General features: G+C 40.0%; 1 protein-coding gene across 1 annotated transcript in view; it reads left to right on the forward strand.

The window, feature by feature from the left end:
* The window catches only part of nxph1 (neurexophilin 1), a 97,097-nt gene extending 80,025 nt beyond the window's left edge, over window positions 1-17,072 (forward strand). The window contains exon 2 of the mRNA XM_041809689.1: window positions 15,331-17,072. Coding sequence (XP_041665623.1) covers window positions 15,331-16,086 — 756 coding nt within the window. The 3' untranslated portion in view covers window positions 16,087-17,072. The remainder of the gene's footprint in view (window positions 1-15,330) is intronic.
* Window positions 17,073-17,510: the final 438 nt, after the last annotated feature.

Here is a 17,510-nt window from a genome sequence, read left to right on the forward strand (position 1 = left end):
GTTCAGTTTTATTGATCTTTGACCCACAATTTCTCAAAGTTAATCAAGAACAATCCCTCCTTTATAAAGTCTCGGCTTTGTGTGGTGTTTGAAAGACTTGAGCTTACCGGGTTGCTGATATCTCTTCTTAAGGCTGGATGCTATCATAAAATCTCCAACTGAACAGCTATTATAATAAAGTGGAACATCTACAGGGCTGCTTTAAAATCTATAGTTTGTTTGCTTGGTTTTCCCATGATATAATGATCCATTCTTGCATGTTTCCCTTGGGTTGGTTTGTGTTCGCACTGTGATATTGTAAAGTGGGCCAAAGCACACATCAGTATATATGTCTTTATTATGTCAGTTTTTCCCACTACACAGGAAACAAATGTCACATTCATTTCATCGTGAGATGCCACTGAGATGCAAGTTAGCGAACTGACTATTGGTTAAATGTGAAGTGGCCCATTTAAGCCAGAAAGAAGCGTCAAAAAATATTTCTGTATGTTTGGGTTCTACACGGCACTTGGTAATCTCAGAGATCTCAGTGAGCATTGCTCCTTCAAACAGGATGTGCTTTGGGAGGATGGCCAAGAGAGTTCTGGATTAAAATGGGCCAAAAAAACATGCACACTCAATTGCATGCTATATTGAAAAAAAATGTGAAGAGTGTTGCTGTTCAACCAGAAAACTTCTGTGTTTGGCAGTAGTGTTGAGCTTCAGCTTCCGGCTACTTGTTCTTTTGCCTCAGCGTATCTGAACAGCTTTTTCTATCCATAGGCTTTGTTAAGAAAAAACCCACCAAATTTAGCCATTTTTCAGCTCTGTTTTCCACTTCAAAATCTGACACAATGCTTTTAGAGGGTAAACATGTCATGCCAACCATAGGTTGTATGCCATCAGAAGAATAAAGCGACAGCTGTAAACTTACCTGGATGACAAATTTCCATTCAGCTCTTCTGGTGGGAATCAATGTCTTTAATTTATCTTCAGAAAGGTCCATAAATTACTGGCATTCAGTAAGGCAGGGAACTCTGGATGGGGAGTGATGCAGGCTACAGGTGTCTTTGAGCCACTATTCTCGTTTGAAGTGCTGCAAAGGCCCCCTACTGCATATCCACAGTAAACATCATCATAACTGAAGTCAAAATGGATAATTTTAGTATAATTTTAGCTTAGACACTTCTTGTTTTCTTTCTTACGAAGAGGACAGCTGCTCAGTTACGCTGAGGTGGAAGAGCACATGGCCGGTAGCCAAAGCTTACATTGCAAAATAGTTCCAAACACATAGGCTTTCTAAGTGAAATGGAAAAACTTAAAAAAAAACAAAAAAACATTTTTTTTAATTTAGTGTACAGTTGATCCGAGATTGTTTTAAGTTTCAGTGTTACCTTAAACACTCAAAATTAAACAGGAACTAAACCCATCTGCTGTAGCTTCCCCAAGCCCATCCTGCATGAAGGGGTAATGCTCACTGAAATTACTGGGGGCTAATGGCACTATACCACCAAGTACCTCATACAAACTAACTTCAAAAATAGTGAAACATCCCTTTAAGTGCCTAATTAACACTAATTTGTTAAAAGAAGTTAATTTAGTGCATGAACAGGAGGGCCTTGAAGAACTCCACCAGTGTTCTGGTTTAAATGTGAGACCATGGGAAACTGATTTTAACTGTTTTTCTTAAGTTTTCAATAGAGCCATAAATGATGAGCTAGTTTGTGCATTGTAAAGATAAAATTCTAAAGAATAATTTGTGATTACTCTTTTGTCTTCTGTTGTAACTGTGGCATCATGGACACAGAAAGACTGGGTTTGTCTGCATAATGGCTGCATCACAGCTTGATCTTCATTATTTTAGGGCTTTTAGACTGCCTACATGAGCGCCGCATTTCATGCGTGTGATGTGCACCCATATGGCGAGATTGTAGAGCACTTTTTTCCCAAAGTCTGGGTCCTAACCCACAGGTGGTTCACATGAAAAATTTCCTTGGGTTACCAAATGAGTTTTGATCATTTCTTCACTACAGTATTTAATGTGACACATATGTCTGCAGTACCTGTTAAAGCCACATGGGGGAGCTCCACTGTATCACACCGCTCTCTCCACCACAATAAAACACAAAAGAAGGCTCTACCAGCCACAAGAGGCTGAGCATGTAAAGGAAGCCTGTGTAACTGGGGTAAAACTGTAAAACAGACTCTAGAGCAGAAAGCACCAGGTCAAGACAAGTCCAGCATTAACGTTAGCCAAACTAGCACCAGCCAACAGCTCAACCTACTGGCCGAGGGCAACACAGAAGGCAGGCTTGATGAGCAAAAATGAAAAAAACAAGGTTTGCAATTGTCAAATATATGTCATACTGGCTTGTTTTTAAAACTATATGATGGTGTACAAAACAGTACTATTATTACATCTTACATGGTGAGTTACCAGCAGAAAGAAAATTGAGAAACACTACTGTAGAGCATAGAATGGTCATCTATTTTTCAAACAATGAGTGTCATGTGTCTCTATGCAACAATATACAGAAAAATATATATATATTTTTAAAATATCTATTTTTGTTGTTGTTTAGCAGATATGTGTGTCCACATCAGTAGAACACGTCCCAGGGAAGAAAACAGCACAGTAATGCTTCTGGTTTGTGTTTTTCAAAGTTTCTGTGGAGAGACTTATCCTGTTTGTGCAGAATGATTTTATTTTGAATTTTTCCGGGCGAAGTTTTAAGATGAATCAAGTCATTTGTAGGAGGATTTATTGAGGTAAAACTTATAACAGGGCTGCACACAACAGCTAGCATAAAAGCCATGACGGCACAAGCTCAAGCTGACGCGCCACAGCAATCATGCAGCAAAGCACCCAGTCAGAAAAGGGTGTACCAACATCACACTTTAAATTATTTATTAATTTATTTTTTGGTACTGTGAAAAATAGCAAGTCATTGACGGTATTTGTGCCATTTTCAACATCTGTTGTTAATAAAAAAGTTACTCTTTAACAGCCATTATAAGAGAAGCTCTGACAGTAGAATTCGAAAGTAGAGAGAAGCTTGATAAAAGTGGAGGATCAAGTGATAAGAAGGAAATATTGTCCTCATTCAGCAAGCTGGATAAAATTCTGGGAACTAAACCAGCTATTTCACCAGTCCATGCGGGCGAGTCCTTTGACGAGATGCTGACCGAACACCAACTAATGTTAGCCTGTTGAATCTGTTTTTTTTGTAAAGCCAATTAGTGTATGAGGACTGAAAGCAGAGTGAAATTACTGGATTTATCCAAATTACTGTGTTTTTTGTGTGGAAGCTGTTTCAGTTGCATTCTTATTCCAAACAAACTGCTCCAGCATTTGATTGGAGGAATGCTTATTTTTTTCTGAAGCAGTTTGATTATAAATCTTAACATGGTGATGCCCTTTTGCTTCTACAAACAATCCAGGTGCAAACGCACCCTAAGTTCTGCATCAGTTCTCTATTTTTTTTTTTTTTTTTTTTTTTTTTTTACCATCCAACTTGACAACATCACAATGTCCAGAGCCTCACTGGCAAATCCGTGTAAACTAAGTGAGGTTTGACTTGTTTTTTTACTTTTCTTTTTTTGTTTAATTTCTTTGTTTTTGAGACAAGGAGACATACCAAGCAGCAGACGGAGGATTCTTGTCTTCAGTGAGTGGACACTGATAGACATTAATAACAGTAATTATGAAGCTGCTCACTTCACTCTTGTCTAAAGCTTTCTGTCACAGCACAAGAGAGGATTTCATCTCGGCGAATGTTGTCCAACTATTCTGCAGAATATCCCGCCCACACAGATATCAGACAGCTTACATCACAAATGCCAGCATGGTCTGAGACCAAAATATGACTATGTCTAGACCCTAATGGTGTTCAGTTTGCACATGCAGGTCTCTGCAGACAAAGGGGCAAATATGAATGAAAAAAAAAAATCATTCAGCAATACTTTGAACTGAGGGTATGTTTAAAAGTAAATAAAACAACAGTCTCGCGTCAAAAAAGAGCCAGCTGAAAGAATAAAGACTTGTTTATGCTTAAAAATGTTTAATTCATGTTTGTCATTTCATTTTTCATAAAATAAAGCCAGTGTATAAAATGATTCAGCCTCGCAGCTTTAAATGATGCTTCTCTAAAGAGAAATTTCCTATCAAAAACACTGATGATTTACTCTCCCTCACACATATTTGTCTTTATATATGGGTTGTCAAACAATGAAAATGCAAATACATGTTTAAAAGCTTGGTCAAACCAGAAATTATAGCTTTGAAATGATTATTAGAACGGCTTATAATTATAACTAACGTTCTCAGTACATTACTAAGCTTTCAGCTCTGTTTACATCTGTAAAGAGGTTTGATATAAGAGAGATGTTAGGCAGAGCAGCTGTAGATCAGTTGGGAGAAAAGGTTGGCTTTTAACCAGAAGGTCAGGGGTTCCTTTACCCAGCTCCTATAGTCACATCAGTGTGTCCTTGGGCAGGACATGACCCCGAATTGCTCTGACTGTTGCAACAGTGGTGTGTGAACAGATATGGATGTGTATCAGTGAGATGAGTTAATACTGATGTATTCTCTTTTTAGCAGCCTTCCCTAAAGCGAATGGGTGAGAAAGCATAGTCAGACGACTCTAGTTACCTCCGCCAAGGAGGTTATGTGATCGGGTGGGTTTGTTAATTTGTTAGTTTGTTAGTTTGTTAGCAACATAACTCAGAGAGTCATGGACAGATTTTCATGAAATTTTCAGAAATGGCATAAGGAAGAACTGATTAGATTTTGGGACTGATCCGTATCACCATCTGGATCCAGGATTTTTTAAAGGATTCTTTACTATTGGGAGATAGGGCTAATGGCAGAGGCCTGTACTGTTACCACTTTACACCAAGAGATGGCGAACATGAGTAACTTCAATCCCAGCAGCATTTTTTGGTGTGTTTCTATTCAAAGTTTTGGAGTTTATAGAGTTTGAAAGATGCACGCCCGGTCGAGGGGACGAGTTGGAGCATAACAGAGAGAAAGACAGCAAATTGTAGCGAGAATATTCACAATGCTGGGAGGAAAAGAGGAATATTCACCCTCTGCCATGACTTTCAGTCTTCCGGTGAGACCATGGGTGTTTCCACCATGACAGTCCACAAGTAGGGAAGCCAATGCTTTGCCTCACTGTGTCTCCACCCCACCAGGGAGGGAGTAATCAGTGATTTAGATTTTGGGAGTGATCCGGATCACCGTCTGGATCCAGGAATGTTTTTAAAGAATTCTTCACTATTGGGAGATAGGGCTGATGGCGGAGGCCTGCACTCTCTGAGTGCTTTTCTAGTTAATTTATAGTTTACTTTTTCTGTGCTTTCCCACATTGTTAGAATGGGCTAAGATTTGGGAACAGTGATTTGCACACAGTACCTTCAGTTTTTGATGGATTTAATCTCTCCTTTGTTATAAAACAGATGCAATTTTTAAAGATTTGGTACTTTTTTTAAATGAATTTTTACATGACTCAGATTAAACTGTTCTGAAGCTATCAATCGCCGGTTATCCACCTTTTAAGATGTGTTCCATTAAAGCAGTGTTCGCAACCTTTTCTAAGAAACAATCATTAAGGGGAACACCCAAAAACTGTCCCATCATTCCTACCTTCAGTCTCCTAAAACAACGGCTCCACTGCAATCCACCAGTGAGACACACTGTGGGGCAAGTTGCTCCAAGTCCATATTCCAGTCCAGCTCCGGTGCGTCCAAGAAGCACCACTCCACTCCGCGGCATGTGGCACTGCCAAACTGTGTCAACACACAGAGCATATTGATCCTAACAGCAGAAAAATGAGCACAGTATCCTGTCAGCTTCAAAATACAACACAATGCACGGGCTCCTGACCATCAAGCATCGCTATATCATCATTGCATCTCCTGCAGTACAAGCAAAGGGTCACTAGGAGGTCACTTTGGAGGTAAAAAACCACAGAATTTAACATAAAAGCACACATCTTTTGTAGCAAACATTAACCTTGGAGTTTTATAATGTATGCACCTATAGCAGAAGCAATTAAATCATGGAATCATGTCAAAATTAATGGCAAATCAAGTCCAAAAAGGCAAAACAATCCACTGTTGACATGCTATTCTCACTTGAAGTCATAGTTCTGCCATGATCTTGTGAGCAACACGCCTCCAGTATGCCAGGTTGCTTGCCTTCAGTTGGAGCAAACCGCTACGCTGTGAAGGGTGGCACAGCTGGTGTATGTGGAAATTACTAGTCACAGGAAAAGAGGCAGAAGTGTAAAATTTGTCCTTGAATCCTGGATTGTTACTTTTACAACTTACCTTTTTGCCATGTGAAACTGATTGTATTTAAAACTTTTTATGCATCCAGTTTCACTAGATAACAAATAAGATATTCCAACCATAAAATGTGTTTTTTCTTACATTGGGGCAGTGTTTATTTCGTCATCTATTTGAATTTTGTTTCATGTTGAAGTCTATTAAAATGCCTTCAAGTTCAAGTGACAGTTATCTTCCTGCAAGTTTTAATCCAGTTTTAGTCAATAAAAATCCTTATATTTTAGTCTTTACTTTTAATCAGTGAATTTATTTTCTTTGAATTAAATTTCATTAGCCATGCTGAAAAATTAATATGAATGTAAAATACATATATCAATGCCCTATTAATGTTTTAACTACTTAAAATACATGAAAGAAAATAAACCTGGTACACCAGATAGACCTTTTCATATAGACACTGCATGCATTTAACAAAGCTCCCTTACAAAGCTTTGTGTGCATGCGCTCCAAAAGTAACATCAGATGTGGCAGGATGTGGATCAAACTTATGACGAGGCCGGTCGGGAGAAGTGCAATCACGTTTCTCTGCCAAGAAAAGCTTACAGTGTGGGTCTTTGCTCCTGTTTAAAATTTAAAAAATGGGGTACAATTCTGATAAAACACCTGCTATTCTAGCCATAACTGCACTGACCTCTTGTTGCTGCTTGCTTACGTCATGACTCATGAAGAAATGCCATGGATTTTGAATGTCCAAAATCCAGCACTAACATTTTAATCTTGTTTGTGTCTCCTTGGCCACAGACCACAGTTTTCATCATGAAACATCTGTTTTTAGCTCGTCTTAGTCTAGTCCTCCTCATAAGTTTTTAGTCATAGTTTTAGTAGATGAAATTAGACATTTAACAGCTTATTTATAAGACAAACTGCTAACTAATTTTAAGTACAACTTTTGTACTGTCACATTCATAAGTTTGACATACTGATGAGGTTTTGCTCTGCCCCTACTGCTCCATTTTCCTCTGAATTATTTAGATTGGATGAATTTTTCAGAAATTTGGTACATGCTTCATCATAGAAGAGATAGAGTGGGACTTATCCTAAGGCTGTACCAGATGAGAACCAGGGGTTAATGAAAATTCCCATACATTCTCATTAAACAAGCGATAATAATGTTTTATCATGCTTTTGTTGAATCAGTCTTCCCTGCTATGGTACTGTCACACACTTGTAATTAATAAAATGTCCTTTAACCACGTAGTTAACTGGTCTAGTCGGCGGATGGCTGAGGCAGAGCTCTAGCCAGGATGTCAGTGTAGAGGGCTGAGATGTACTTTAAATATCTCAAAGATCTAGGTAGATCACAATGGCTTGATTGTTTTGTCAGAATAGCTGCCCCTGTATGTCAAAGAAGAAAACTTTTGCTAAAACTTTTTGGAGTGGTAAAGAAATGTTCTTTCTCAGCCGCCTGTGCAGAGACGTTAGTAAAGCCTTCACGTTTACTCTGAATGCTTCAGACACAGACAGCGCTGCTCTCCTTGCCCAGCAGCCTTCTCTGCCTGAGGGTGACCAACTGGCCGTCTGGCCGGCGGTCAGGTATCTGTGAGGCCGTGCTGGCCGCCGTGCCGGCCATGTTTACCAGATGCACCACTCCCTCAGGTGAGCACACTACAGCTGGCAGCTCCAGGATCCAGCAGACCCATTGGCCCTCGGCCCAAAACATGCTGGACAGTGCCTGAGTCTGAGAGCTGCTCAGATAAACATGTTTGTATGCAGCACGCAGAACCCAAACACTGCACAAGACGAATAATGAGTAAAGATAAACAGCAAAGGCTGAACGCTTTACGCTTAGAGGTGATCATATGCTCTCCTGAAACTTTTCAGTGAGCTACAGCTGGAAAATGCAGCAATGAAACATATCTTACAATGACATGAAAATGAACTTACATATTTGGATTTTTGCTATCTAGTAGTGCTGAGCTGAGTTTCAATTAACTGTCCAATGTGTTACTTTGTGCTTGTTTGGTCAAATAAAACTTGAATGATGATTGGGCGACTCTTCTATCACATTTATTACAGGTCAATCAAAGTAATAGAACATAAATGACATAAAGGTTTATCAGCTTTTCAGTGCCCTAAACTAAGAATTTCCACATATCTCAATTTGAGAATCATTTTAAGATTTATTTTTTTCTACAGAAAAAATGGTAAACAAAACTTTTACATTATGTCATTCAGAGATAAAGTTATTATCTTGGAAGCCCTTGGAGTCCCCCTTAATAACCTTTGACCATTCAATTAAGAACCACTCTAATTAAGCATGGATTGCATAGAGGCTTACAGCAAAATAACAGAAATTGGATTATAATTCAAAAAGTAAGACAGGACTCACTTTATCAAATCCTGAGTGCATTTTCAACAGCAGACACACTGCTGGTATTTTCCTCCATGTGCTGTCTCAGCTGCACTGTTAGCATTAGCACTGCTAGCCCTCAGTGTCAGAAACATTTACAATGCTGTGTCTGACACACTTATGTACTGCCTGCACTGTCTTTCGAGCCTTGAGTTAGTCAGCCTGTCCTTTTTTCCCCAGAAAATGTTTCAAGACTTGCTGTGGTTTCTACAATCCCAGGTATGAAGAAATCTGACCCAACATGTTTTCTTAGTGTGCTAAAATAATGTAGCCTACTTCAGGAACGAATCATATGTCTGAGTTTATGTCATAAAATATACTCACCCAGAGTAAGAATAAGGAGAACATCAGCCAACCCTTAACTGCTGACTGACTCAAACAACAAAAGTAACAGGATCTATCATATGTTTCACATCAGAGACCGGTGTTACAGGCGCATGTTAACTGATGACTGTTAAATGCATCTGGGCTAATAACAGATATCAAAAACTTTTTGTTGTTCATGAACTTTATCTTCTTCATCTTCTAAGTATTAGACATAACAGAAATTTTCCAACTAGATCCATAGGTAAGCAGAGGTCAGTCCATTAATGTTCCTCCCACGGTTACAGCGAGTTAAAAGTCTTGTGGCATCAAGATGCAGCTTTAGGATGACAGCAGGCCTCGTATCGCCCTTCTGAGGTGGGAGAAGTGTTGTTCCTTCTTCGGAGACCAGTGGGCTTCCTGTAGCACACCTGTCTGAACGACATCAAAAGAGGGGAAGAAAACTCTTTGTACAAAGCATGCTGGGAAGATGAGTCTTACTGGGAAGATGGCCCATTGTTTGAAAGTTTCTCTCCAAACTACAGGCTTCAGGACTGCTATGTAGGCCTGGGCTTAGTTTCATGGAATCACCGCATGGCTGGTTCCCACGCCAGTCTAATTTTACAGAATACTTCAATGTTTGAAACAGAATTGATCTGTCCCTGCCATGGTGTGTCCATGCAGTAAACGGGAAGGGTTCTGTATCTACAGCATTATTCTACTGCACAACAGTCTGCTCTTGTAGTAAACTCTCAAGGTTACACAGCCCAGAAAGTTGATGTTGTTGTTGTTTAGAATTAATTTTTAGCCACATTTTAGCACCAGACAAACCAGATTATCCATAACCTAAATGGATTTCAGCAGGGCTTTTAGTGCTGTAGGTAAATCTGATGCATGTGAGAAGCCTGTGATTGGGTGACAGTTGTCAATTAATGGATTTGATCTTTACATCATGTGCCACTGAATGTGTCAGAGGATCTGATGGAGGTTCAGTAAAGAAATAAAATTATATGTGGGACAAGACAAGGAATATCCTGCTTGAGGAAAACAAATGCAGCTCGTGATGTAGGATGCCCCAGCTAGTATGGGACAGATGGCAACAGTAGACATAAGTGTGCCACCAAGGGGTAATCTACATGACATGAACAGGTATCCGTTGTCAAAATGGTACTAAGTAAAAAGCTGAAATGAGCTGAGCCAGATCTGGATCACTAAAAATAGTCAAAATCCCCATTATCAAAGGATGTGCAGTCACTTCAACTAAACCAAACCTGCCTCTTTCTCCCAAATTACTCTGATTGGTCCAGTTATTCACTGGCAAGGGACAAGCGAATCAGCTTGAAGCTCTGCAAGATGGGTCCACCAGATGACAGACATGGAATAAGAACAATCCAATGACTGCAGGTTTAAGTAACTGTATAGATCAGTGGTTATCATATGGCACCACTGGGGCTACTCAATCAGTTAAAAAAATTGCATCATCATCACCCAATGAAATGATATGAAAATTAAGTTATTAACTTGATTTTTTGCTATGTACTACTTTAAGTGCAGTGATTTAGAAATATCCTCTTTGGGCTCAGATAAAAAGGTTCTTATGTCGCTGAACTGCTGCCTGGTGTTTTTATTTGCACAGCTGACTACATGTGCATGGACTGAATTTCTATGAGGATTAGGAAAAGATGAATCCCTTTAAAGCATCTTAAGCGCTTTGTCTTCTGTTTTTATGCTCATTTTTAATAAATTCCTTAGAAAGCACAGTGAGAAAAGGGACTTTTCCACATCCCCCTTCATAAGCAGCCACATTATCATAAATCCATCCCAATGTAATCCTCAGCCTCCACCAACCACAGGTATTCTTCAGCATGAGGAGGCCAGCTCACCTGTTTGAATAGGAGATGATTGCTGAGTGCGTCTGCCTGGAGGAGCCGAGAGCTCTCCGAGTTTAACCCTTCAGGCTAAAGATAGATCCCCAAAGACCCTCTTCAGCTCCATGAGTGGGCTGTTAGCTTCACTAAGCATCTGTTTGTTTCTTTCCTTATGTCTCATGTAGAGCAGGCTCCCCGGGGAGTGACTGGTTCATTATTCAACAGTCTGCATTTAGCGTCTAATTAAAGCTGAATATGAAACATTTCCTTTGAATGTCACATTTCTTCAGGTTCAGACTTTATTCGACTCTCTCTGGGGTGAAATCAAAGCTTTGTAACCAGCTGGGTTTTTACAAGGTTTTAGTGTAAGTTATGACCACTTTTAGACCTTTGCTGGTGGATTATTTCAGCCAGAGTGCTTCAGACTTAAAGTGTAAGATTACAAAGAAACTAAATCAAAAACACGTGAAGACATAGCCCAGTCCAACTAGCACCAATTAGTATTTTTAGGATGTTTTTTAATAATTATGGGCTTGTTACAGTCCTACCTGTTATCAAATCTCACTGTCACTCTTCTGCCCATACATCGTTTCTGTGACTCTCTCACCCTGGGATGGTATTCCATGCTGTGTGCAATAAATAGGGGTGAATTATCCATGAGCTTAGAGGCTTTTAATGCCTCTTTAACAGCTTTTCTCCCTCATGTTGTCATAAAAAATGTTTTAAAGGACAGCAGATAGACTTGATTCAAGATGACATGTTACGAGGGAGTCATGAGGGTGCTGCTCATTTGGCTCTGGGAGCTTGCTTGTCTGGTGATGGAGTGAGGCAGCTCTCATTTGCCATCTTTGCTTTTGTTTTGAAGACTTAATCAAAACAATTAATTTGAGTCATTTCTCATTCTGCAAGATAAAAGTAGAATGGAACCAAATGAAGAGCCATTTGGGAGCTAAAAGACCAGCTCTTATGACAGAGCTGTGACAAACAATCCAGATCCTGCATTACATTAGCCTTGCAAAGCAGATGGATACGCCCGTTTCCATGTTTCTAACTGGTGAATCCATCTTATAAAGCTCCTGTCTGAACTGTTTGGGCCTGGTTCGAAAGTGACAGGACCAATCAGTGACAAGGGGCAGTACTTTCGGGGCGCACCAGAGTGTGAGGCAAGCAAGCTGCAACAAGAGGCCAGTGCAATTATGGCGGAAACCATATGGCCAGTTTTATCAGAACTTGACAACATTTCTTCGTTAAAAGAAGAACAGCAGTGAGCTGTTTTCCTTTCAAAAATGACAAAAGTTGTGTACTGACATGTCTACAGTCACCATGGTATACAGTTCTCTATGGAGTTTACTCCTTCGGTGGGGGCGCAGCTTGGTAGCGGCTACATCACGTGTTTTGTTGCTTTTATTGGCCAGTTAAGATTTGACAGTTCATCCAATCCCCGGCCAAGTTTTTTTTCAAAGGCTCTGCCCTTTCCCAAACACTGTCTATGAGTGGTTTACCAGCTGCTGTGCCAGGTTAGCATTACATTATTTCGAGCAAGGTTGGATTGTCAAAAATAAAGCCATACTTTCTGTTTACAAGCAGAATATAACAGATCCTGTCAGTAATGCATGCCAGTATGTATTCTCTCTACACAACCAATCCCATCTGCATGAAGACATCTCAGACCACCTCTATATGCAGACAGAGCTATATTGGTTATCACACCGTTTTTTTGTGTGCCCTGAGGTGTGTCCACACAAATTTTTAAGGATTTCTGAATGCCCAAAACAGAAATAAAGGCCTGTTAATGCAAACAGGGAAGTATTCTGCCTGCTTTGTACAAATTATATACCAGTCATTTTGGTTTTTACTGGTGTGGTGTTTCCAAACCTTTTTTTTCTCTTGAGCACCCTCTACTTGTGTCTACCACAGCTGAGGCCCCCAGGATCCACAAAAAAGTGATACATTTAGTCAAAAAATTCAATATATTTTTAAATGTTTTCTTTTGTTTGTTTGTTTAAATCCAGACAAATAGTGCCTGAATAGTGCCTGGATTCCCATCACTCCATGTGATGTTTGATGGACATCAGCTGAAGAACCATAATATGTTGACTTTTGTCTCATTTTCTTCGTGTTCTTTAGATAAACATTACCATCAGTGGGATCAGAGCAGTCATCAACAAAAACCAATGAGGTTTACCATGTAGTTTTTAAAGAAAAGATCTGCTTTAAACAAAGAAAGACATGAATCTTACACCAGTCTAATAAAAATATAATAAATATATAATATAATAAAAATATAAAATCCACCCCTGTTGCATGTCCTTAAGGCTGCACCTAAGATCCAGCAAACAGCAGACTTGGTTGAACACAATGGCTGTTATTTTGGTCTTTTTCACCTTTAATCCAAACCTCTCCGTCTCCTCAGAAACACATCTTTATTTTCATACTGCTGCCCAGCCTTTGACACACTTTCCTCTAGTATATTCTCCTTATAAGAGTATGTGTAAAGCTTTGTGTGTGTCCCCACGGGGCCGAGGGACTCGCTGTGGTGCAATTCAATTCGAAGGGCCGAGTGATTGGTTGCGAAACCTTATTTTCCAAGTATTGATTCTGGGAGCAACATGTAAAATGCAAAAACCTCAACAAGACGGATCTGCTGTCACGTCTTACAGTAGAAATCAGGCAATCAGTGTCACATAGCTCCACTGGGAGCCTAATTCCACTCATTGCTGCTAAATAGTGAAAACCCCTGGGTTCATCAATCATCAATTCAAGGAGCACTCTTTAGTTAATAGTCCAGTCTTTACTTGCTGAATGGCCTCTACATTTATCTGTAAGAGCTGGTGGATACTGCCTCTGTTTGACAGGAGGAGGAGATGGGAGCAATATGTTTCACTTTGATTGTTGTAGGCTTTTTCTCGCTTGAGCTGCTGCACGATAATTCCCAGTCTGGTGCTGCCCACCATCATGAGTCCAAATTGGAGATTACAGCAAAGATTGACCATCTCTACCCCCATGAAATGCATCTGATTGGTCAATTTGGTAGAAAACAACATGCTTGATAGCGAGGGTCAATATTTCCTGAATGCTATAGATAAGTAATCTCTTGTGACGGGTCATTTCACCCAATACAGAAGCAAAAATGGGCAGCAGTTCTAGGGAATTAATCTGAGATCTCTTTCCTCCATTGTTGACGAAATCCTCTGGGTTTTGTTTTTATTCAAGAAGTTGAAAATAGAGACAATGAGGCCACATTTTCACAAAAAGGATCCACTAAAAATGAAAGTGTAGAATTGTGTTCAGACAGCAATGTTTTGATTACAACTTCCCTGCATATGCATGTACAAAAATGTGTAAAAACACTGTAGTATGCATGCCAGGCCAGGAGATGGCAGTGTAACTTACCTGCGTGTTTTTTCTAATCTTCTCTTTTGATGTATTTCTCCTAGTATGCCATACATCCTACTATGACACTTTTTCTGTCCTGTTAGAGGTTGCTTATATGACCAAGCTAGATATACCAGATGCCAGTTTGAAATTGATTTTACACACCACATAATTTTATAAATGGCCAATTTTTATCAACAGGGCTGATATCGATAGATGCCAATATAAACCCAAGCATCTGTCAACTATCTAATACCATAATCTGATGATGTTTCAATGCATTATGATCCTTTAGCTTTCAGCAAGACTTTTCCCTGTTCATACTGGAAGATTTTACCATTACACCTCTGTTTGAAAGGGCAAGGGAGCACTCAAAATCAAGGGGAAGGGGTAAAAGTTAGAAATTGGACTGGGCCAACATCTCAGAGGTTTTCAGACCAAACGCAATTCTTTTGAAGACAAACAGCCAAGCATAACAAAAGGTCACCGATTCAACTGTATTTATCTGGTAAACTTGGTGAAAAATGACTTTTCCTGCCATTTTACAGAGTAAAAGCTGTGTTGAGTTCTTATTTCTTGTCTTCATGTACCAGTAAAACCAAACATGTCATCTGTTAATGGGAATTTTTAGTCTTGGCCAAAATGAAATGTGCTGTTCAAAGTCATTGTCCACAACCAATAGATAATAGCTCTCTCCAGTGCCCATCCAAAGCAAGTAACTGGTTGGACTGTAACGTGGAGGGGACCAGTAAGACTTGCTCTCATTACAACCTTATTGAATGCCGTGGTAGCTTTGCATGGAAACACTCTGAATCAGGTAAAATTCAAAGAAGGAGAAAGAAAGGCCTTGCTTGTTTCCTGACTGGCCATGAAACTATTGAGCTACATGCCAATGACAACACAAACTGGTAAAGCCTTGGACCAGAGCTTCTATTTTTGCATTGTAGGTTTTCACATTTCTTTCCATCAAGTGCATGATGGGAAATAAAATCATCGATAAAGCCATTTTCCAAATTCAATGTCAATTCTCCAATGGTTGAATATTTTGAGCGTAACTGAAGTTTATCAACCACTTCCTGACAGTTGTTTTTCTTTCTTCCCTAGGTAACATGTGCTCACGCCTCAAAGTCGGACCTAGTGAAGTCTGGAAGTCCCAAATCTACACTAAAGCATATATGGACAGAAAGCAGTAAGGATATGTCCATCAGTAGGCTGCTGTCACAGACTCTACAGGGCAAAGAGAACAGCACAGCTTTGGACCTTCGCTATGATACTCCGGAGCCCTACTCGGAGCAGGACCTGTGGGACTGGCTGAGGAACTCCACGGACTTGCAGGACTCGCGGCCGCGGGCTAAACGGCGGCCGATGGTCAAGACGGGGAAGTTCAAGAAGATGTTCGGCTGGGGGGACTTTCACTCGAACATCAAGACGGTCAAACTCAACCTTCTGATCACTGGGAAGATCGTGGATCACGGCAACGGCACCTTCAGTGTCTACTTCCGTCACAACTCCACAGGCCAGGGCAACGTGTCTGTCAGCCTGGTCCCTCCAACCAAGATAGTCGAGTTTGACGTGGCAGCGCAGCAGTCCGTCATCGATGCCAAGGATTCAAAGTCCTTCAACTGCAGAATTGAGTATGAGAAAGTGGAAAAGGGTGCCAAGAACACGCTCTGCAACTTCGACCCATCCAAGACGTGCTACCAGGAGCAGACCCAAAGCCACGTCTCCTGGCTCTGCTCCAAACCTTTCAAAGTCATCTGCATCTTCATCTCCTTCTACAGCACCGACTACAAACTGGTGCAGAAAGTGTGCCCGGACTACAACTACCACAGTGACACTCCTTACTTCCCCTCTGGCTGACGTTCTTGTTCGGTTATTGACAGGAACGTGGACAAGTCGAGCACAGACTGGGGCTTCTACCCTTACCAGAGAAATGTGTTGGTTAGCAGTACTTTTCCCAAAACATGTCCGTACCACCGTGTTTGAACAATTCCCTACTTTAATGTTCTGTTTTTTGCAAAGACAGTGTTTTATTTTAGCTGTGAAAATGGTTTTTAGGACTGTATTGTTTTATTTGTGATCATTATCAGTTAAAAATTCTTCATTGTTTTGCCCCTGTTGAACCAAACCTAGATAACAAGCTTGTTAGTACCTCTGGGACTGTTGGCTCTTTCCCCCTTTTTCGTTGTTTTTAATCTTAAGTTCGACGTTATTTTTCAGCTAGATGTTGATTTCTTTGTTTTCCTCTTAAAGCAACAATGCATTCTCTCTCTGGACAACAACACATGGACTGTTTGCCCCCCGCTGTGCTGTTAACGCTCTGCAGTTTATCCTGCATAACTGAATTAACTCCTCATTTAACATAAAAAAGAATTAAAAAATAAAATTAAATCCTCAGATATTTCTACCAAACCTGCAAGGCAGCTGAAGAGGATGAGGAAGATTTAACTGCTCAGAATCCGGAGGTCGCTGTACATGGAGAGGAAAGAAAAGGCGTCGATCTTCAGCTGTTGTCGTTGAATTTGTCAGGTGATTGGTTCGTTCTCAGCTGATTGAATGTCCTATCACCTGACTATTGATTGCGGGTGGTTCGTTGGGGGAAGGGGCTTGCTCATTGTCACTTAATATATCAAATGTAATGTATTGAATTCTATATCTTAGAGCCTAATTTGTATGAATGGTTTGTATTGTAAATAGTTTACCCCAATTGCGCTGCTTCTGTACATGCCCTCCTCCCATGAGCTGTGTGTTTCCCTCTCGTTCACTCCATTTATGCTCGTTCTTGGTTCCCCTGACAAAGAAAATGATGTTGCTGCCCTAGATGTGAATTTCATGAAACAGCAATCCTGTACAGAAGCTGTAAAACTAACTAAATATATTAAAGTATTCCTTGGAAGTTTCTTTATTGGGGGGGTTAGGGTGGGATTGGGGTTGGAGATGTACAAATGAATTAAAGAATACAGTAAATTTTATCAATTGAATGTTGGCGTGTGTGACTTCTTTCCATAATTCTTGATGAAATAATGATGAATGATATTTGAAGCTGTTACAAATTAAGCCTGTTTTTACGCACAACTTGCCAAATATGGCAGCTTGGTCATTGACTCTGCTACTGCAAATTAGGAAACCTTTTCTGGACCAACTCTCAAAGCTGTCTTCTATTGTTGCTGAAAGCAAATAACGTGGTCTTAAATGTTAAAGTCCTCTTAAGGAATAGTATGAAAGCTTAAAGCAGAATTTTCATTTTAAGTTCCTATAAGTACATTTAAGTTATTACCTTTAGT

This window comes from Cheilinus undulatus, linkage group 16 (assembly GCF_018320785.1).
Source record: "Cheilinus undulatus linkage group 16, ASM1832078v1, whole genome shotgun sequence".
NCBI lineage: Eukaryota > Metazoa > Chordata > Actinopteri > Labriformes > Labridae > Cheilinus > Cheilinus undulatus.